Raw genomic sequence first — 21,944 nt, 5'->3', positions numbered from 1 at the left:
GCTCGGAAGGGCTTTGCGATCCCTCACCAGCCAATACAGGGGATGTGCTGGGCAGGCCGGCCCGAGTTTATCCCTTCATCGCAAGATTCTCAGTCTCAAATCACAGTTGTGTCTCTGCCACCGTAGTCTTAAAAGAAATTTTGTATCCTATTAAAATACTACTCTGTTGAATGCATAAAGTATCAGCAAAAATTCAGAGAACATTTCAATTCCCAGTGGAATTTCTGAAGTTGCACTACCTCAATAGATAAATAGGGTGTAGTTGTTTAACAGTATTATTCACTAAAAGATAAGTGCATAGAGAAATCCCTCAGCTGACTCGTCAGAATTCTTAGTCTCTCCAGAAAGGACACAAATGTCAGAAAAGTGAACCCAGATCGAAACTGCTCTAGAACTAAATCAGAATGGTGAGCCTTCAGTAAAAGTTCTTTATGAATACAGAATATATCCCAGTGATGTGACATACCATTGTTTATAACCATACCAGTACAATCTTATTACTCCTAGAAATACATTGCATGTCAGAATTTTGTTGGTCAAACTGGCACTAAGCAAACAAATAGTATTAAAGGAGAAAACACATTTTATTTTATTTCTGTGGCAGATTCGGAATTCTTGAAAGATTTATAGAGTTATTTATTAAATATATAGATTTTATTACCATTTAGGTCATAATCTGTTTCCCATATAGGTCAGCCACTACCTGTTATGTGTTAAAAGCCGAGGAAACAAGTGCAGGAAAAGCAGTTAAAGCCAGGAAACAAAAACCAGGAGGGATGAACTATGCAATATGAATGAATACATGATTTGCCATTTGTGATATATCTGAAAGTACCCCAAAATATTTTGATTGGCATATAAAAAAGCATGAAGAGGAAAACTGTTTTATGTATTTTGAAACAGTACATATCTCAAAGGTGAGAGAACTACTCCTGTGGAGCTGTGCTTTTCCTTCCTATGGGATTTTATTAGTTCTTATCAGGGCTATATCCCACTCTCTTTTCTAGCAACACGTACCAGAAAAGATATGCTTCACCACAAACGAAAGCAACAGTTTTACAGGGATATGAGGGATACATGTCACCTTTTCCTGTCTTCCGAACAGGCAAGATGGAACATTGATTGTATTCGTTACCCTTTTTCTAGAGGTTGAATTAATACATGAAAAGGACACACACCTTAAGCAACATTGTGTACTTCAGAAGGAAGTGTGATTTCAGAAGTAAAATAATACCCAGCAGCCAGAATTCTGTTTAAATCATTTGCCATCCTTCATCCAGAAGTGAAGTGTGGGACTGAGTTACTGGGGCTAAATAATATACAAGACAAAAGTGAGACTAATGCCCAAACAAAGCAGCCTTTATTTTCAGTATCAGAGTTATTTTGGAGTACTAGTTGCCCATTTCAGAAATCCAGCTTGTCATTTATTGGCAAGGAAGGTAGGATTGAGAGAATGACAAGCCTGCTACTAATCAGTACTTACATGAGTGGGGGAAAACGTGACCTTTGAAGGTGAGCTGCATCAGTGCCTGGGGGGCGAGCCTTGGTGTGTACACAAGAGAGAGCAGAGAGACGTGCTGGCGTTTATACATAATATATGAGGGCATGGCTGTATGAACGGGAATGGATACCTCCCTGTGCACAGGGAGGCTTAGCTACGGTCGTGTCTGTACGGTGTGATGATGCCCAGGCCTGTGGCTGCAAGTGCGAGCAGGCAGGACCGCTCACGACTTTGCCTTTGTCTCACGGGCAGCCATCAGGAAGGCGCTGGGCCCCCCCTGTCCCCCCACCCCCCCGGGATCCCCCGGCCCGGCCGGCCCGGCTGCCCCTTTAAGAGGCCCCAGCGCCGTGTCAGTGCCTGCGCCGGGTGCTTCCCTCCCCTCCCCTTCCCTTCCCTTCCCTTCCGCAGCGCCGCCGGAGCCGGGCCGCGATGGGCTGCCGCGGGCAGCGGGGGCCGCGCCGCCGGGGGGGCTCCCGCGGGGCCGCGGGGCGCTCGGGCACCGCCGGGTAACGGCGGAGCTCGGCCGGGACGCGCCGCCGCATCGCCGCCCCGCGCGGGGACCGTGTGCGCCCCGAGCGCAGCACAATAGCCGGGAGGAGGAGACAGGGAAAGGGGCAGGGGGAGAGGAGGAGAGAGAAATAGAAAGCACAACACGGGGGCTGGCGAGGGAGCGCGGAGCGGAGGGCTCCGGAACGTGGCCGCGCTGAGGACCGTACCCAGGACGGCGGCGACAGGAGGTGGGTGGGGGGCGATATTTACCTTCCCTCCCCCGCCCCGAGCCCGCTCCTTTGTCCACGCGCTTTGAAGTGCTGGGGGATCGCCGGGGTGGGAGCATTGTTGTTCGCCAGCAAACGATCAGTCATGCTGGAGAGAGAGTAGCGAGTGTACGCGGGGCTGGGGCCGGCAAAAGCAGAAGGAGACGGGGAGGAGAGAGGATTGCGAGAGAGGATTGCTGCCTGCCTCCCAGTGCCCTGCATGGACCGTGAAAGAGACGCGCTGAGTTGACCCTGACCGAGCTGTTTCTGCTTCTACATGTGAGATCCGGTTGGTTTTTTCTTTCCATCTCTCTCTCCAGCCTCCTTCTCGTATCCTCCACTTACTCCCATATGCAAAATGGTGGACCCTGTGGGGTTTGTAGAGGCTTGGAAAGCACAATTTGCAGACTCTGAGCCTCCTAAAATGGAGCTGAAATCTGTGGGAGACATTGAACAGGAACTGGAGATGTGCAAAGCATCTATCCGGAGACTGGAGATGGAGGTTAACAAGGAGAGGTTCCGCATGATTTACCTGCAGACTCTTCTGGCAAAGGAGAAAAAAAGCTATGATAGACAGAGATGGGGTTTTAAACGTATTTCTCAGTTGCCTGAAGGGGGTGCAGAGCAGCAGATCCAGGACCTGCATCATAACCAGTCTGCTGACCAAGATGAATATGAAAAAAGCAAGTCACACCATGGGGAGGAAAAGTTCAAACCTAGGATACCCTCTATGCGGAAGCTGTCTACCCAGAGTGATGGGTCAGACCTGTCACCTTTGGACAGCCCCCACCATGGAGAAGGAGAGCAGGACAGGTGTAAGTACTATGGTGAAGAGAAACTGAAGAGAGTTGTAGAAGATATGGAGAATCGCTGTGATACAGATGGCTCTCCTTCAAAACACAGATCGGCTTCCACTCGCAGACTAGTGGGATCTGCTGAGAAGGAGGGGTCATTTGAACCTAAGGAGAGAGGGAACAGCACCAGTGTGGCAGCCCTAAGGTCCAATTTTGAGAGAATGAAAAAGGTTAATTCCCATTCTTCTGGAGATAGCAAGGATGTTATTGAAAAGCCCTTTTACGTGAACATGGAGTATCATCATGAGAAGGGTCTAGTAAAGGTCAACAATAAAGATGTTTCTGATAAAATAAGTTCCCTTGGTAGCCAAGCCATGCAAATGGAACGCAAAAAGTCTTTGCACTCCCTCCCTTCTAACATGGTACCCAGCTTCAGCGAGTTCCAGAGGCCAGCCTACAGGGGAAGGTCCTCAGAGAGCAGCTTTCTCTATGATGGAGAATATGAGGATGCTGAACTGAACCCCAAGTTTCTTAAAGATAACCTGATTAATGCCAATGGCAGCAACCGCTCACCTTGGCAGCCCATGGACTTTCAGCCGTATCAGAGTATCTATGTTGGTGGAATGATGGGGGAAGGAGAAGGAAAAGGACCTATTCTGCGAAATCAGGGCCCAACTGACCAGGAAAAACATCTCACGTGGCCCAGGAGATCTTATTCCCCCAGGAGTTTTGAAGATATTGGAGGAGGATATACTCCTGATTGTAGCTCTAATGAGAACCTTACCTCCAGTGAGGAAGACTTCTCCTCAGGACAGTCCAGCCATGTCTCCCCCAGCCCCACCACTTACCGCATGTATCGGGATAAAAGCCGTTCCCCCTCCCAGAACTCACAGCAGTCCTTTGACAGCAGCAGCCCACCAACCCCCCAGTCTCAAAAACGGCACCGGCAGCAGCAGGTCATCGTGTCTGAGGCCACTATTGTGGGTGTACGAAAAACAGGACAGATCTGGCCAAGTGATGGAGATTTGCCCTCTGGGAGATGTCACCAGGACAGCTGTTTGCATGGGGATACAGGTGTGTACCAGCTTTTTGCTTAGTCTTTTAAATGTACAGAGCAGGGAATGGCATCGTGGAAATGAATGGGAGACCCTGGGTGAATCACTTTGAGGGGGCAACTGTTTCATGTGAGATTTCTGTGTTTAATTTGTAGTTTTGCTGTTTTAGGAACATCCTATAGAAGTATATATCAGACAGCATTTTAGGAATTCAGGATTCCCAGAAGGCTTGATTCAGGCCTCTGTTGAGAGGATCAATGGAGTCCCATGTTAATCAGTTCTTAAAAGTTTCAGTGTGAACACTGAGGTAAAAAGGGGCCAGAACTTCACCAGGTATTCACCATCTGTGGTGAATTCACCTCCAGATTATTCCCTCCCTCGTATTCGTGCACTATGGAGTATGTAAACTCTACCTCAGAGGTGGTAGTGTGCCAGCAAGCCACAACCTGAGGGTTTTGCCAGAGCTTTACCGATAATGATGCTGCTCCCACAATCTTGTTTTTTCCTGTCTGTATTAATTGCAGTGTTACTTTCTCATTCTGTCTCGTGTCTACCTTCAATTAGAGCTGATTGGAGGTGATGATTGTGCAGCCCTGTTCTTGGAGCTTTCTGCTGTCTCTGAGTGAAGGAAGAACTTGGAATATCAGGAAGTCCTGAGGGAAAAATGCTAACTAAATTTCAGCAGAATAAAACTTTTCCTTTGGGGAAGAATGGGCAATGTTTCAACCCGTTCTTATGTAAGTCATTCAGGCATGCAGGTGTGTCTGTGGAATCACAGTGAGTTTATAGGTGGAAGAGACAAGGAATTATGTTAATTCAGATGGATTTTTTGAATGTATGTGGATGTCTAATGTATTTAGCAAGGCAAAGCATGTAATGTAAATAGTACCTTGTGCTAACATCAGTAGTCTCCTATGCAGTAAATGAAAATCAAATCCAGGAATGAAAAAAATAGGAGTGTTTGTTTTGAAAGATTCCTTTAATTACAAATCTGTGATTACAAATCTCTCATGGGTTTTCTTTGTCTCTTTGAATCTTTCATTTTAATAAGGGATTAACATGTTATTCGTCAATGGGACCAAATTGCTGTAGTAGTGGGTGAATTGAGAGGCCTGTCAGAGATGTCACTTTCTCAGGTTGTGAGAGTTTGCTCTATTACTTCTCAGAAGAGTAAGTTTGCTGGAAGAAGATGCCTGGTTTTACTTTCCCTGCTGATTGTTTTTGTCAGCTATACTTTTAGAAGCAACTATGGAGGGAGAACTCTTCTGTCCCCTGCTGCCATCCTCTTATCCCATTAGTATTATTAGAAGGCTGGACAGTTGTAGTGGATGTTCAGCATACGTGGAAGCTCTGCACCTCCTCACAGTGACTTCTCCCATATCAGATTGGATGTACATCCCTGTTTTCTCTTTGTGACTGCTGCATTCTTCCTGGGTTTTAGGGGAGAGGCTGAGTCTTGTGCTCATTTGAACTGAGCTCAGCCATCTGTCTCTGCTCTTGTTTACTGATGCTCTTTAGATGACTGGGAAGCCTCCTGGCAATTTCAGTTTTTGCAGAAGGAAACAAAGGGGTAAAAATAACAAAGGTTGATAGAGCTTGAGGATAAATTCAGTTTTCAAAAAGGCAGTAGATAATTTTTATTTTAAATAATTCAGTGGAATGCAGTGATTAAAAAAAAGGCAGCTGAAAAGTCAGAACACTTAAAATTCCTAGATGTGCTGGAAAGCTTTGTGTCATGTTCCTAAGGATGACCACACATTGCAGGCAAGGACAGAATGTAACTGATCCACCTTCTGCTTTCCTCAGCACAGGGGGTGACATGGCAATCTTAGCAGGAACTTTCACCAGATGGCTAATCAGTACTGTCTTGCACATTAGCTGGTGGCAACTTTTTACTTAACCAAAAAGGCTTATGCCTTCAGAAGGACTGTGTTTCTGATTAATTCCTACTGACCATCATTTTATATGGATTTTCTTTCCTTCCCAATTAGGATGAATTTTGATCTGAAACCAGTTGGCAGAACCTCCTTTTCATAAAACAAACAAAAGGCATGAGAGACCACTGTATGATTAGCTGGCTGGCTCCCATTCCCAACTACCCTGCTCTGATGCGGACTGTTCTCCATGACCATGTGATACCAAAGCCGTTCACAAATCCAGACAGATTTTCCAGCACCTGTGGCTCAGTCACTGGTTCTGCCAGGCTTCTCTAAAGTTTTCCTTGAGCAGAGTGCAAGTTTGAATCACAGTAGGTTCTGGCCAGCCTTAATGTTAATTAGCATCAAGTAGGGTTTGTTCAATAGTATTTGACTTCCCTGTGTATTCAGATTGTTGTGTGTTTTCTGGCTTTGCTTTTGGTGACTCTTCCTATAGTAATGCTGAGTATGCTGTGGACAAATGCAATCTGAAATTTCTGTCTGGATCTGTCCCAATGTGCCTTGAGCTAGGCCAGCAGACACGTGCTGTTCTGTCCAAATTGTTTCATGAGTTCACAGTTAAGTGATGTTTTCCTGATTTTGTATTACAAAAAAAGGACATAACTCTCAAGTGAATGGGGTCTCAGCCAAAATTGGAATCCGGGTTTTTGAAGATGGATTATCAAAAACCTTAAGGCAGACCAAGGTGTAGTAGACTTTCAGTTTTTTCCAAGGAGCAGCATGAGAGCTTCAGGGTTGAGATTTGGTAATAGCTGTACTTTCTATTAAATGTACTTAATGGATCCTGGGCAAAGATATTTATATTAGGATTAATTATGTATCACTAATTTCCTGTAGTGGGAATAGAAAAAAATTACATCTTAACTTTGCATTAAGCATGAGTATCTTTACTATGATTGTGAAGAAAGAACAAGATTTTTAAAATTCTGCCTTCTGTTAAACATTAGTTGCAGAAATAGACATGAGAAAAGTGACTTGTGCATTTCTGCTTATGGTAAAGGGGAAAGTTGCACAGTGCTGTTACCGACTGATGAGGCCTTGCAATGGCCTCAGCTGGGACAGTTTTTTAACTAACAGCAGTTTGTTAATGAAGGAGCACACTGGAGCTGTTGCTTGGCTTTAGAGTTTGCTGCATAAAATCAGTGCATGCTCTCTCACTCTGTGTGAAATGATTTTATCTGTCTGCATAATAACATGGAAACTATCTGGAGTCCACATAAATAATATTTACCTGCACAGCTGCTTCCCTCAAGGTGCCCCAGGAGTAACTTCTGTTCACATGAGAAGACTTGGTGGTGCTCTGAGAGAGTCATGCCTGCTCTTTCTCTAGACAACCACCAACCACCACAGTGCTCAATATGAGGTCAGTTTGGGGATATGTGTCATTTAATTCCATTGGAGTGAAGTTTTACTTATTTTAGCCTCTACTAAATGTGGGAGTTCTGAATGTCCCTTTCTGGAGAGCATGGAACGTTCTCTATATTTTTAGTGAGTTCAACGTAGGGAGAGAAAAGAGCAGTGGAATTTATGCATGTGAACTGCAAACCTCACAATTCCTGTTCTGTCAGCAGAAGGCCATTTTAAAACTCCGACTTACCTAGAGCTGTGGGTTCTTCAGTTTTTGTGTGCCTTAAATGCCTGAACAGACAGGCAAGTATCTGAATTTCCCACTTCTAAGGCAAACCTTGACACTACTTATTTGTAAAGCCCCAAGGAAGCATGTACTGCATCATCATGGAAGGACCTTGTTCTCTACCAGTTTCTGCAAGGGTTTGCTTCCTGAGTTATTTGCATCTTCTGAGATCTTAGACAAGTTTCTTAATTCTGCCTTTCTTCCACCCACTATTATATTCTGTGAATTTTAGTTTCAAGATGTAATTTGAAAAGTTCTTTGCAGGATTTTGCAGACTCCTGAGGCAACATGCCAGTCCTGTTGCTGTAGTTCAGGAGCACAACTTTCCTTTGAGCAGCTGAGGCAGACTTCAGTCCACTGTGTAGAGATACTTCCTTTTGGGGAGCTGAAATGTAGGAACTTTTAAAATGTTCAGATTGCTTGTTAATTTTAAGGATTGCTGGCCACAGATCCTACTTTCCATCTGTGACTTACATTGGATTAATAATGCAGTTTAAATTTTCTCTGACACTTGTTTAGTTCATTTTGCTATTACTTTTTAAATGTTACAGTTTTTTCCTGTGATGATCAGTGATTTCCTAGGAGCACTGATGCCAAGATGCTATTTAAATGCAGCCCCCCACCCTGTCTTGCTTTTCAGCGATTTAGTGGCTTTTGAGATTTTTGACATTATCAGGATACTTGTACTACCACTCCCCTCTTCTTAGTCTGGGGGAGTGAAGAGCTCCCTCTCTTTCTCTCTCCTTCCTGCAGAGTTTAATAGATTTATGTTCCCAGTGATTATAGTGGACTCTAAAGTGTTTGTTTTGTTCCTTCTTCCACAGAGTTGCTAATGTTTACCTCAGGTCTACAAGAAGTAATAGCATGTAGATAGGTTTTATTTTTTCTTTTCTTAGGTTTGCCCTAGATCGGGTACTTCTGCAGTCACAAAGCACCTGCCTTTGAAATGGGAGTGTAAACCAACCCACATAGGAGTTGTCTGGTACTGGGGAGCCCTGGAGACTGCTGGTGTCACCTCATCTGCCTGTGTGAAGCTCATTTTCATGGTCTGTGACAGGGAGATCAAAGTGGGACTGACTTTCCTATGGAGTAAACAGACAGAGAGCTATGAATTCTGCAAGTAGTGGGTCAGAAAGCTGCTTGTCCTCACTGCGCAGTTACTAACAGTTTCAAAGTGGTCTCTCTGGCAGTGCAGATGAGCTCGCTTTGTGCAGCTGCCATTGCTGCAAGAAGACTTGGGCCTATTGGAGGCAGCAAGTGGGCTGTGGCTGGGCAGGTGAAATGTATTACCAGTGCAGGCTGAAAGTTTGGGAGTGTTGTAGGAACTCAGCTAGGACCAAGCAGCCCCAGAGTCATAGGGGTGTCCATGCAGCATCCATACTGTGATGACCACAGACTGGAATGCTGTGCTGTATACCAAAATGATTGGACCCAGGTGATTCTAGCATGGTGATTTTGCAGAGCCAGGGGCTAGAGCCCTAAAGCTTTGCAGTGACTTATGAAGTGATTTACTTGTGTGTGTAGGTGATAGACTTTAAAGCAGTGAAATTATATTGGTGGCTGAAGTGCTTTGGTCTCCTGTGTCTTCTCATCTCTGGCAAAGCAGTTGATGGGTGTGGTTTTAACCTTGAAGATTTTTGTTGTTTAGTGTAAATATACATGGCCCCATGTATAGACTTCTAGGGTGCAAAACTGGAACATTATACTCTTGATTTTTGCAGTTATGGTATCTCAAGCTAATGCTGAGAAAAAGAAAGCTAGGAGCTTGCTAATTTGAGGAACTAATTGCTCTGCCATCTTTCCTAAGTGCTTCTATTTGTCTAATATCTGTGGTGTGGATATTTGGATAAAATGCTAAGTACCACGTTTAGTCACTCCTTCATGGACAGCTTGCTTTTCACTGCCACCAGAAAGCTTCACTGAGACTTCACTGAGTAATAAAATGAGTTGACTGGAATGGCAAGGAGGCATCCTGAGTAACAGATTTGGCATGAAAGAAAAATAAGGTTTAATTAGAGAATTTGCTAAACCTTCAAGTGTGGGTTAGGAAATGCTTTTTTTTTTTTTTTGACTATTGGGCAGCACACTAGAGCTATATACTGACTCTTAAAAGAAGAGTTGTGGGCGGGGAGTGTGATTTCTAATCCAAATTTGGCTCTGCAGGCTATCTGAAAGAAGGGCCAGCAAAGGAGGCCTAAGCCTGTGAAGATTTGGGCTCCAGTAATAGCCTGGAAACAGTTCTTCTTCCAGTTCTAGCATGTTTAGCAGTTTGCTCTCTAATGCCCTCCCTTGCTCCCCAACCTCTTAGGGGTAAACAGTTATCATGCAGAGGCGAGGGGGACCTGTATTTCAGCTTCAAGGAATTTTGGAGGTCAGTCCATAAAGGTTAATGAGGTGAGACTTGGCAAGCTGTTTGAGAATTGCTCCATTTCAATTACCATAGGGAAGCATATTGCTGGTCATGAAAATCAGAGTGTTGATTGGAGGCACAGCTTATCTGGAGCTTGCTTTTCCCCAGAGAAACCAAGACCAGCAGTTTGGGGTTTTTTTTACTGTCTCCTCTTTGATTTATTCTGCTCAGTCAGATAAGCATGGAAAGAATAATAAGGGCCTGATCCTGTTCTTCCCTGATGAAATATTGTTGGCTTTAGTAACCTTTTGCTGGCACGTGTAGGAAAAGAAATGGTGTTTTAGTCCAGGTTGAATGGCAGATAGATGGAGGGGTACACTGCAAGTGACTGGAGAAATGCTGGCATGGGTTAGTTTGGGTGAGCTGCATGTGAATGAAGTACTTCCAAACCACCAGTTTGAGTACAAAGCAGGTTTTGGCCAGCTCACTGATGACAAAGTGGAGTGCTTTCCTGATCATAGCTTTAAATTACAACTGATGTGAAAGTAACCATAAGCTGTAAGTAAATCCTTGAATGTTGTCTTACTGCTGAGACAGTATTACAAATCCGTAACTCCTCTAAACTTTTTTCAAATTGTACTGTATGTGTTTTAAACGGTAAAATTGTCTTGTGTAGGACAATGTGGTGTATTTCTGTCACAAAATCTGGCTGCAGTTTGCAAATCTGTCTGTTACTAAAACAACAAAGCACATCTCCATCTCCCTTCTGTCTTCTTCCTAACTGCCAGAATGGTATCTCTCAGACCCTTTCTTAACCAGGTTATGGCTCATGTAGTAATCAGATTATTGCAAATGTAATTGGAGTCTTTGCTTTAGAGAAAGCTCTGCCCAAATGTGGCAGCTGGAGTCAAGTTAGTTGCTCATGAGTACATGAGGAGTATGTGTGTGAGAATCCACAAGGACTGTCCTGTAGGAAGAGTGAATTGGTAAAGTTCAAGCGTGTTGGTTTATACTACTGAATTATGTCTGTTGGTATTACAGGCCTTTTGCCTAGTCGTTACCTTCTGTTATTTTGTTACTTGTGGTCATTTCACCAATCTCTTACTACTGGATGGGGTGGGGTTTTTTGATTATTTTTTTTTTTATCTTGAGGAAGATAAGGATTCTTTTCCAGGAGAGTAGATCCACCACAACCTTCCTTCTTCTAAAAATAATATATTTTTAAAACCCCTAAAAAACACCCCATCCTCCTCAGGAACTTCTGCACAAGTTCTGAAGTATCCAAAAGCCTGAAATTACTTGCAGATTGATCTGTGACAACAGCACAGTAGCAACTATGGCAGGCTGCTGTGGATCACACAGTATTATCTGAAATCTAAGCAGGCAGCCCTTGCAGGAGGAGTTATTAACAGTGAGTAACTCATGGACTTGGTCTCCAGCTCCTCTCCTTGATGTGTGGAGAAGTGCACTGTGCAGCCTTGGCTCACTATGTGTGTTTACTTCTTAAGAACTTCAGAATATTCTAGACTCTGCACTGAAATGCAGCTACTTCTCCGATGGGGTATTTGCCAGCTATTTTGTTATCAGCGATTACGTACTCCCTTGGCTGCAGAGCTGGGGAAGGAGTGCCCATTTTGAACCCACAACATGGGTGAGGCTGGAGCAGGCTGTTGTTAGGATAGTTTTAAGAAACCGAACACACAAAAAGCCACCAAAAAACCAACAAAACCCTCAGTTGCCTGCAGTCACATCTGTGTGCTCTTTTGAAATGGGCCAGCAGCTTCCTAGAGTAACCTGTTCTGAAAGAAAATACCTTGTTCCCTGGAGCATCAGGCTCCAAATGTATCTGAGCTGCTAGAAAGTGAATGTAATTGGTCTGTTGTCACTAGGGAGGTGTCACATCTGAACACAGCACTGATTTGCTGCAGTGCAGTTACATCACAGGGTGTGACTGCCCAGGAAGACAGTCCCTGGCTGGGCTCAGGGCTTCCCAAAAGAGGTTAGGTTATGGTGCTTAGAGTGAGCAAAGGCACAGAACACTTGTTTCTGTGACTGTTAGTCCAGCTGCCTCAGTTCATAATTCACTGCCTCATCTTCAGTTCTGCTTCCTGCTAACCTAGAGCTGTTCCAGAAATTTTCTTATAGTGGTCTGAAGTGATATTATGCCGTAAAGTTTCAGAAAATAATATGCTCAGAACAGTAGATCACTGTTGGAGGATTTGGATGTGCTTCCCCTGTCTTTGCCTGTCACTTCTATAAACTTTCCCCTTTGTTTGAATCCTTTTAGGTAGAACAAGTGTGGGAGTCCCTTCCCTGGGTAGGACACTTTCCTTACACTCTCCTGAGGTGGTTGTTGGACCTCTCAGTCTGACAGGGATGAAATCACTGACATCGCTCTGAGAAAACATGATAATGCCTCAACTGTCTTTGAGGAAATCGTGGTATTTGGATGAATAAATTTGTCTTTTCCAGCTGTATCAATTACTTATTTGAATTTCTAGATTAGCCAGCAGAGACTGTCCAGTTGCAAAATTCTGTTGCAGTTCTCCCACCTAAGCCTGATTGGGGTGGATACCAAAGCCAGTGTTTAGCTGGGATTAAAAGTGTCTTGTATAGGTGATGGGCATCCTGCACTACATCAGAGGCTGCAGTGAGGAGCAGCATGTCTTACAGTCCATTCCTTGTTTTTTTCTCTACTAGAAAGCTGACGAGTGAAATCTGAACTGCAAGGAGGAAAACCTGACAAGCTGTCATATGAAAATACACTCTTTAGCCTGGGGACATACACCACTTCTCTAGTCCTAGTATTGATCATCTGTGTCTCCTGATATGGGGAAATGGATATCAGGAAGAGAATGTTTTAGTCAAATCCAGAGTATTGTCTCAAAGGCTTCCTAAGCTTGAACAAGTATCTCTCAGCTCATGTAAGCAAGATCCTCAGAGGCCCTCAAGAGCTGCTTCTAACTCTGACAGAAAGCAGGTGCACTTAATGTGAGCAATACATTGGGCTTAACAGTCTCCTGAATAATTGTTTGGGTGAATCTTTTGTTCAGCCTTTTCTCCATTGGCATCTTCCTGAGGAACTTACTCATAGGAATGGAGTATGCTGAACTGAGTTCTCCATGATCTGCTGTTGCCCTCTTTCCCTTGAAACGTGTGACTGTAATGGGCCCAGAGGCAGGGGCTGCTTTAACAGAACTCATGATAAGCATGTATCTGATCAGGTGAGGGGGCTGGTGTTTGACAAAGAGGATTGTGTTTAGTTCTTGAGGATATCTAGAAGAGCCAGTGTATGCTCACCTTAACAGGGAACCTGGAAACCATTTGCTGTCTTACACTTATGCAACAGTTCAGGTTTTTTCTGGCGAAAGGGTCATTGGCAGACCTGACTGATGGTCTCCATGCTCTTTTCAGATGATAGGGATCAAGCAAATTCCCTGGTTTCCCTTTGGTGTTTCAGGTAGTGTATTGAGCTACAGGCCTGACTGCCTTCTTGAATTGATCTGTGCTGCATGGCAGGGATGAGAGACTGATGGCAGTTTTGAGATGGTTTACATGGTCTGGTGCTCTTGCTATTCAGATGAGGGCTGGGTTCTGCTTCATGTGAAAGCAGAAGGTCTCTCATATCCTATGAATTTGTATGAGGCCACAGTGAAGACAATTATTTTCCACTTCCCTGTATTCTTAAGCGATGTACAAACACACAGCGCAGAGAATGCAGACCTGTCACTGCACCCATTTAGGCTTTGGAGAGGCACTTCCTCTATTTGGCTTGCTGAATTTCTTGAAGGTCCTCATGAGCACAGCTGAGCAGTTCCACAAACCCATAAGCTTTTTCTTTTGTAGTTGTTGAGCAACCATGCTGCTTTGTATAGAAATATTTACATAGGATTTATACATCACTTTGACCCTTCCTAATCCAAATGGATTTTGCAACTTCTGTATGCACTGAGTGAAATATGCAGTCACAGAGCCGAAGTCAACTTGCTATTAGCAGTTTTTCTGTATTGCTAAAAGGGTCAGTGTTCTCAATAGGAAAAAAATATCAGGAAAGAAGGTATGCATTTGGATAAGTAGCAAGGAAGGAGCAAGAGATCTTAACAAATTTTGGTTGGTTGTTTTTTTTTGCTTGGATTATTGTTTTTGTTTTATTGAGTAGTTGAACACACCAGTGGCTACTCTTAAGATCTCTAGCAGTGTCTTGGGAAAGACTTGATCGAGGTCTTGCTAATGCCAGGGAATTTCTAGTGACTGTTTTGCTGTGAGTGAAATTCCACAGCACTAGCTGTTTGTTTCTATATAACTACCTGAACCAGAATTTCCCAATATACTTTGATTTTGAAATTCAAAGGTGTGCTTGATCTCTGACTTCAAAAGAGCTGATAGGGTCTTCACAGGCTTAAGTTATCAATGTTTTAAAACTGACATGCATGCAAGTTACGCTGTTTCAGTAGCAACACTGATGTGGGTGAGAGCTGGCTCAGAGCTATGCTGGGCAGGCAGTTAAGAACTGAAATTTTGTTTTGAAGTTTCTTGTACATACCTCTTGGAGGACTGTGTTAGCTGTCCATATGCATCTGCCATGCCTCCTGGACAGGTGCTATGGAAACAGTAATGTAATTTGGAGAGCATTTTTACTTTATTTAATAATTCTTTTGGCTATACTGCATCTGCCATCTTAAAGGGGAGAATGGCCTGACAAAGCAATAAAATGGTGTTTACATCAAAACATCAGGTATGTGCTTTCCATTTTACCCAGTCATCTGAGCTAGGACTCTCTCAAAATCAAGTTTGGTTAGGTAGGGTTTTTTCAGTATTCATGGAGAGAAAAAGATATTTATTATGTCTCTAGAATATCTGAGACACCACCAGAAGGTGCCTTCCTCTCAGCTGGGCCATTGTCTGCAGCCAGCTGAGGTTGTGTCACACCCCGGTGTGATCGGGGCTGTTTGAATGGGACTGACCTGTCACATGTGTGCTCAGCAAACGTGCCCTAGCCTGACCTTGACTACCCCAAATTCACTCAGGCTTGAGCACTGACCTATACATAATTTGTTGTGGTCTCTGCTCAAACTGAAATACGTACTAATGTGATTTAAGCTCTGCTTTGTTCTGTGCTGATATATAAATGTAATAAAATTTCTACTGCAGATAAAGGGTTACACATCTTCCTACATGTAGTAGCTGTCCTCCATTCCAGAGCATGTTTGAAATTCAGTGTCTCCACTTAAAGCAAGGAAGGAGACCTGATGATCTGTTATGTAAATGTGTTCTGAATATATATGTGCACAAGAAGAATCTGAAGAGGAAGAATTTTTAATTTGAATGTTTTATTCTGTATGTTGGTGTTTCAGACTGGTTTCAATGTATGTGCAAATATGAACTGATGCAAATACACAAGCAAATTTAGAGAGTTCTACCTAAACTTTGTTAGGAACTTTTCCTTGTAATTTTTTCCTTGTAAAACTGCTGGTTAAGGAAACATTCTGATGCTAAAACTGGTTTTCCCATTAATAGACACTTGCCATGTAGGGCTGACGCACATTGAAACAGGCTTGTTTAATAGTACTTAATGATTGGTTGCTTTGTGGTTGTGTTTTCTGGTTTGTAAGGAAACGGGTCATTTGCAAGTTTTTTTCCAAACACATGTAAAGAATGAAAAGGGAACTTAAAAACAGCCTTAGGTTTATAGCAAGCTTTTATCTTAATATAGTGATTTGCATAAATAAATTTCCCAGTGTGTTAATGAGGAAATATGCAGCTCAGTCTTTTGAGTTGTTGAAACTCAGGGTTTTAGCTGCATTTTTGTGAGCTCTAGTGTCCTGAAATCAAATTTGGTGCATTTCTCCTGGATCACGCTTTAATTAGTAAATTGATTAACTTCTTCTATAGGTATGTGTTTAGAAATTAGTTTATATCTGTATTTAACTTTTAAAGGAAAAACAGAAAAACCAAAACACAATGAAAAAACCTGAGTTCTGTTGCTGGAGGGCTTGCCCTTTTACTGACTTCTACAATTCATATGCTTGCTTCCACTATTTCTTTTTTTCTCCTTAATTCTGTGTTCATATTAACCCATTTGGTTTCCTCAATAAGTCCAGAATCTGGATTATGTTTGCCTGTGGCTGTGTTTGCTGCGTATGTGTTAATTTCTGGGTTTGCTACTTCTTCCTTTTTTTGGTTTATTTGCTTAAAATCTGAAGCATGAGCTGCCTTGGCTTACACATGTATCTGTGTATGTCTTCCAGTATTTTTGTATTATGCTCCTTGAGGCTAAACCTTGATTTAAATTGTCTCTGGTGCTAAAGCCTCATGCTGTGACCTGCTGCCCTGTCAGTCGTGCCAGCAATTGCTCATTTCTCGGGTCATGCTGAGAACTGGATCAGGGAATTTATCTGTGGCATTTTTGGGGGTTTTGTTTGGTTTTTTCTGGGCCAAAATCAATCAAACAAAAATCACAAAACTCACCCAACCAAAGCACAAAACCCCTCTAACCATGGATCCTAATCTATCCTCCTACAAATGTTGCTGGTGGAGCAGTAACTGATTGGTTGGTGTTGGGGGCGAGAGTGTAATGCCATGAAAGACAATTTACACTTGAACACCCAGTCCCCTGCGACTCCAGGGCTGTTAATTCAAGTAACAATGGAACATTAATGCTGAGGAGTCATGTTTAACTTCAGCAATTTCACTTATGATTATCCAGCTGCTTTGGGGTGTCCTTTGAGCAGAGTACCTCTTCCCTTTCTGCTGCTGGGGGAGCATGAATGAGTGAAAGCTGTCTAAGGGCTTGCAGATATTTGAAACTGTTTTGTAGAATAAATCTAAGTGGGACGCTAAGACTGAAAATGGGGGGAAAGGTGTATTTACAGTAAGTATTTGCAAGACAGACCTGATGACGTCCTGGTCTGTATGACTGACTCTCCTTCCAGTTGCCTATGCAAGTACTTTGTGGTTTTAATTATTACATCAGCAAATACATTGACTGCTTATGACCAGGAGAAAATGAAACGAAGATACAATTATTTGGTTTTACTAAGACTTAAAAAGGTCTCCAGCTTCTGCCAAAAGGTTGTTTAGGTCATAAATCATCTGGAAGTAGGACAGGATGAATGCCAGGTCAGCACAGCTTTTAGAGGTGAGTGGACCTCCTTCAGTAACTTGTGGTTGCTTTCTTGGAGTGTATGTGTGAGTGTTCATGGGCTGAGATTTCATGTCATTTTTTATGATGCAATTACTGTAATGAGACATCTGTAATATTGCATCTTGTAACTATGTGAATATTTTCCCTTGATGAGAGTTTTTGGGAAAGTGGAGGCTTAGAGGTTATGCCTAGGCCTTTTTACATTTGTTTGCTTTGAAGTATAAAATGTCATGTCCTGGTCTAATAGTCCAACTAAGATTTCTGTCAGATAGTGTGATTTCCTTTAAAAGCTCAGTCTTGAACAAGGAGAGGGCAAGAGTCATCAGGAGAAAATACAAGTAGCTTCCAGCATTGTAATATCTTTACAGTTTCTCTGTTCAGTTTTACTTTGAATGCTTACGTGGCTCCCCGATAAGACTTCTATTCTTACCTGTGACTGCTGGCTCTGCAGAGATTTGTGAACTCTTCTGACTTAGCCCTGCTGAATTCCTGCCTGTGCACCAGCCAGGTGCTCCATTTCTGGCTTCCAGCTTCTTTTGCTTTTTTTTTGTTCCTGTTCAGTCCACAAACATGGAAAAAAAGTGCCCCACCCTGCTGACTCATTGAGCCCAGAGCACTCCCTATATTCCCGAAATAGGATTACTCTCTGAGGCACTTTGAGCAACTCAGCAGAGTTGGGTCTGGTTCTGCATTGTCGAACCTTTTAAAATAGCCGATTTCTTGTTCTTGGCTATGTGGTCTGCCTCAGCTCCAAGGTGATTTCCTTAGCTCGTATTCATTTAAAGGGCTTTTGCAACAAATACAACTGTTGTAGAAATCAACTAGTATGTAGAATAATCCTTTTAACGGGTTTATTCTGATACTCTCTTGGGTATTTAAGTGGATTTGACTGCATCGTTTAATATGTCCTTGAAGGTGGCTCCAAATGAAACCTGTCAGAGTGTGTCCTATCTCTGCGTGCATACCAGGTGTTCCTGGGAGATGTCAGCCAGTGCCATAGGCAGTGGGGAGGGGTTGCTATTTGTAGGGGAAAACTGGGAGTAGCAAACCACTTCTGTTTAACACTGTGCTGTCTACAACTCAGTCTGTCAGTCCTGAGAAAGTCTCGTTGCTCTGCCAGGACTCAGCACCCTGTTACAAGGGCAAACTCATGTTCTTTTGCCTGTTCTTCTCCATCTTGCACAGCCTGCAGGTGTCCACTGCCTTACCCCAGGGGCAGCTGTACTACTGAATGTATCCCTTTAGCTTGATTTGCTTTGGGATCAAAGGACTGTGTGGAGGCAAATATCAATTATTAATTCTCAGTTTTAAAAATACACAAAGTGACACACTTTTTCTCTTTGATTGAAGTAAACAGCAATCTACTTTCTGTCAGCAATGCTGTGCAACCCTGTTGAAATGTCTCAAGTTTTGAGTTCCTGCAAAAAAGTGCATCCTGCAAAGGGCGGTATTTGGCACTGAAATAGTCAGCAAAATGCCTGGAAAAAAGCATTACAACCTTGAGCACAGCCCTTTGGAATGTAGCAGGTTCCTGATAAGGCAAAAATGGGGTGGGTGAATGTTTTTCAGAGAAGCAGGCCTGGAGACAGGAATAGTGCTAAGGATGTTGGGAGTCCTGTGTTTAGAAAGTCCTGGGTTTTAAGTATATTGAAATGTAGTAATAATATAAAAGTCTGTGTGAAACTTGTGATTAAGTTCAGTTATTAACTTTTAAAAGGATAACTTGTCATTTCATGTTACAATGTGCTGTATTGGAGGTTGGCTTAAAAAAAATGTACATAAGGATACTATTCCTGACATGGGAGTGGGGGAGGAGAAAAGTCAGTCTAAGATTTTCTGCGTGAAAGAGGAAGGATACACACTGTTAAAACTGGGGGTTTCTTTCCATATATTCTCTTGCACTGCTGTAATGATATGGGCTTATTTGCTCTTGGGATCTGCAGGTGTTTCAGGAATGTGGGTACATTCCCTGTCCATCCAGGGAAACTGAAGGGGTTTTTTTTCCAAGATCATCTACTGATGACAGGTTTGGGATCTTGACCCTGACCTTTAGTTTTTGGTTCTAGAACTTACTACGTGCATCTTATCCATGAAGTGAGGTGGTAACATCGATGCTAAATCAGCTTTATCCCTGCTCATCTCTGCCTGTAGTGGTTAGATAAATATGGTTTAACTTTTCTTTTCACTGTTTCTGGTAGAGCCCTGCTGTGGATAGGACCTAAAGGGAAACGTTAGTTAGATCTATTGCCTTTTTGTTGGTTTATGCTGCAGTATTTGGATGATAAAGAACCATACTGGTGACCACGTCTTCTTTTATGTAACCAACCAAACACCTATTTTTAAGTTACTAATGCATGTAAATGAACTGAAGCTATAAAGTAGTTTGTGTCTCATTACCAGCCTCCTTTCTGGGAAGCTCTTCTGTCTTTGTTTTTTTCTCCCAGAATTTCTATGGCTCTTGGCATGGTAGAATCCAGGGGTCTGACTTTTGTTCACTTATTACAGTGCAAGAGACACTTCTTTTGACCATAACTGTTGTTAATTGAATGGTACGTTGCAATACAGAAATGTTGTGGCAGGAGAATATTTTGGGGAAGTCCAGTCTATTCTCCCACTGAGTTTGCATAAGAAGTCAACCAAGCCTTTAGCTGGCAACAATAAAGGAGACAGGAATTGAGAAAACTTCCATTTTTCCTGTGCTACAGGATTGACTGCTAGACTAACCGGCTTTTCTTATTTGCAGTTCTCCAAAGGCAGATCTGTATGTTGGGGTTTTTTTGGGTTGATGTTTGGTTTGGGGTTTTTGTTTGATTGCTTTGGATTTTTTTTGGTTTGTTGTTTGTGTTTTAACTGCTTAGAAAGATGCATTTACATTAAAGGTAATTTGTGTTACAGATTGACTTACTAACCAGTAAGTTCCTGCCAGAACAGTACTCCCCTAAATTTTAAAGCCTTCCAGGTAGGTCTCATTAACATTCTCTTGCAAGATCAGTGAGAGAAGCTGGCGTACTCAGCCAAGAATGCAACTGTCTTGTGATCTGTGGTATATTAGCAAGCCTAGAAACTTTCAGTATGTTCCTTGCAGCAGCTTTGTCCAGGTTTGCACTGTGTGGTTGCTTATTTATACCCTTCGTACCTATTATTTTTTCCAAAACTCTATTGTGTGCTCTGCTTGTTCTACCTCTCAAGGAGAACTTTAAAATGTGAAGTTGCTGATGCTCTGAATCAGCAGCTCCCTAAACCAGTTCTGTGGTGAGTCTGTTTACAGTAGGTAGTAACAAGAAATAAGGTGGCACTGTTCAAAGGAAAAAGAAATACCCAGCCCTCAGGGAATGCATGGTTTGAGAGGAGCAGTACTGTACACAGCTTTCTTGACTCTCTTGAGAACAGCCCTGCTGAGCTAAGCCCTCCTGCATGTGCACCATGTGTTCCCCAGCATGGCCTTTTATCAGCAGCAGGGCACTCTGATGCACAGGCATTGTTGTGATGCACTTCCATAGTGGCACACTTTGCTAGAGAGGACTACGCCCTTTTTTAGCTGGTATTGGTAGGATATCTGCCTTTCCTAATGCAATGAAAGGGTCAGCTGGGTTTGTGCATTGGGAAATTGCTTTTGTCTTCAGTATTATTGTCCCTTCTGCCCAGCTGTGCAGTCTGAGCTGTCAGATGTTGAGCTTAGGATCTCCTGATGCTTTGGTATGATTTTAGTTGCTTTTTCCTTCACTGCTGAAATATCTTCATTTTTGCAGTCCCATAAAGTGAAGGTTACTTTTGCCTGGGAGCAGAAATGTATCTTCTCCAGGAGTGGCTGTTGCCATCTCAGATGCTGATTTCTCCGCTTGTTGACAGTTTTGGGTTGTGGTGTTTTTCTCCCATCTCAGTGCCCTTTACCATTCTGGTATCCCTGGTGTGTATGTGCCATACATGATTCAGTTTCATATGTAATAAGTTTCCTCTTTGGTGTTGATTTGTCTATCCTGAGCCTAATTAAACCTTAATTGCTCTCTGATACCTGTGTAAGGATTCTGTGTATGATTTGCTGCTGCACAAACTGCACTCCCTCATTAGACTAGCTTAGCCATACCCTGAGCTGGCTTAAAAACAGATTTTATTTCAGAGTCTTTGTGTTCCTGTTTCAACACTTTGCTTTTTATCTTTCCTTTCCCTCCATCCCTTGGCCATCATCTGCTTCTAGTGCAATGCACTGTCATCTTTGGGGCAGCCCCACGGTGTGATTGGGAGAGAGGAGGGTGGGAAGGCTGCAATGACAGCAGCAGCCTTGGGGAACCATAGAATCATGTGAATAGGAGCATGTGAACTCTTGGAGGGGGCTAATGGACTTGGCAGAGATGCTTCTGACTCTGCTTCTGCTACAACAGTTATTCTTTATCCTTCACGGAGAGCCCATGTGTTTGAGTATCAGGTGATGGATGGGAGTCAGGCTGTAGTAAAGAATGTATGAACAGAGAGCAAAGAGCTTTGAGATATCTGAAAAGGTGTTAAAACAGCAAAATGGCCCTTTATCTACTCAAAGCCAGTTCTGTTACCCTTAACCTTTGATAGCTTTCTGTTTATTGTCCTCAGGAGCTACCATACTTCTACAAGTTGCAGAAGAGCTGTGCGGAGGAGCAGTAGAGTTGTAGGAACTACACTGCATCTGAGTTATTCAGTACAACCTTCATCAAGAGGGTTTGTGAGACTGCTGCCAGCACACTTGTAAGCAAAGGCTTAAGGAGAGGGCAGTAGTTCTGTGGATTGCATCCTTCTAAATTGTT

General features: G+C 43.0%; 1 protein-coding gene across 4 annotated transcripts in view; it reads left to right on the top strand.

The window, feature by feature from the left end:
- Positions 1-2,068: 2,068 nt before the first annotated feature.
- The window catches only part of BCR (BCR activator of RhoGEF and GTPase), a 99,806-nt gene continuing 79,930 nt past the window's right edge, over positions 2,069-21,944 (top strand). Inside the window, exons 1-2 of one of the 4 annotated variants that reach the window (XM_069031427.1) lie at positions 2,069-2,238; positions 2,577-4,124. In XM_069031427.1, the coding sequence (XP_068887528.1) occupies positions 2,615-4,124 (1,510 nt within the window). In that variant the 5' untranslated portion in view covers positions 2,069-2,238; positions 2,577-2,614. Of the gene's footprint in view, positions 4,125-9,021; positions 9,111-21,944 lie in introns of those variants that run through there. The other 3 variants (XM_069031426.1, XM_069031430.1, XM_069031428.1) reach the window with 3 other exon arrangements.

The sequence above is a fragment of the Aphelocoma coerulescens genome, chromosome 15 (assembly GCF_041296385.1).
Source record: "Aphelocoma coerulescens isolate FSJ_1873_10779 chromosome 15, UR_Acoe_1.0, whole genome shotgun sequence".
NCBI classification, from domain to species: domain Eukaryota; kingdom Metazoa; phylum Chordata; class Aves; order Passeriformes; family Corvidae; genus Aphelocoma; species Aphelocoma coerulescens.
Note: the sequence above shows the minus strand (reverse complement) of the source record. Positions and strands in the feature narration are given on the sequence as shown.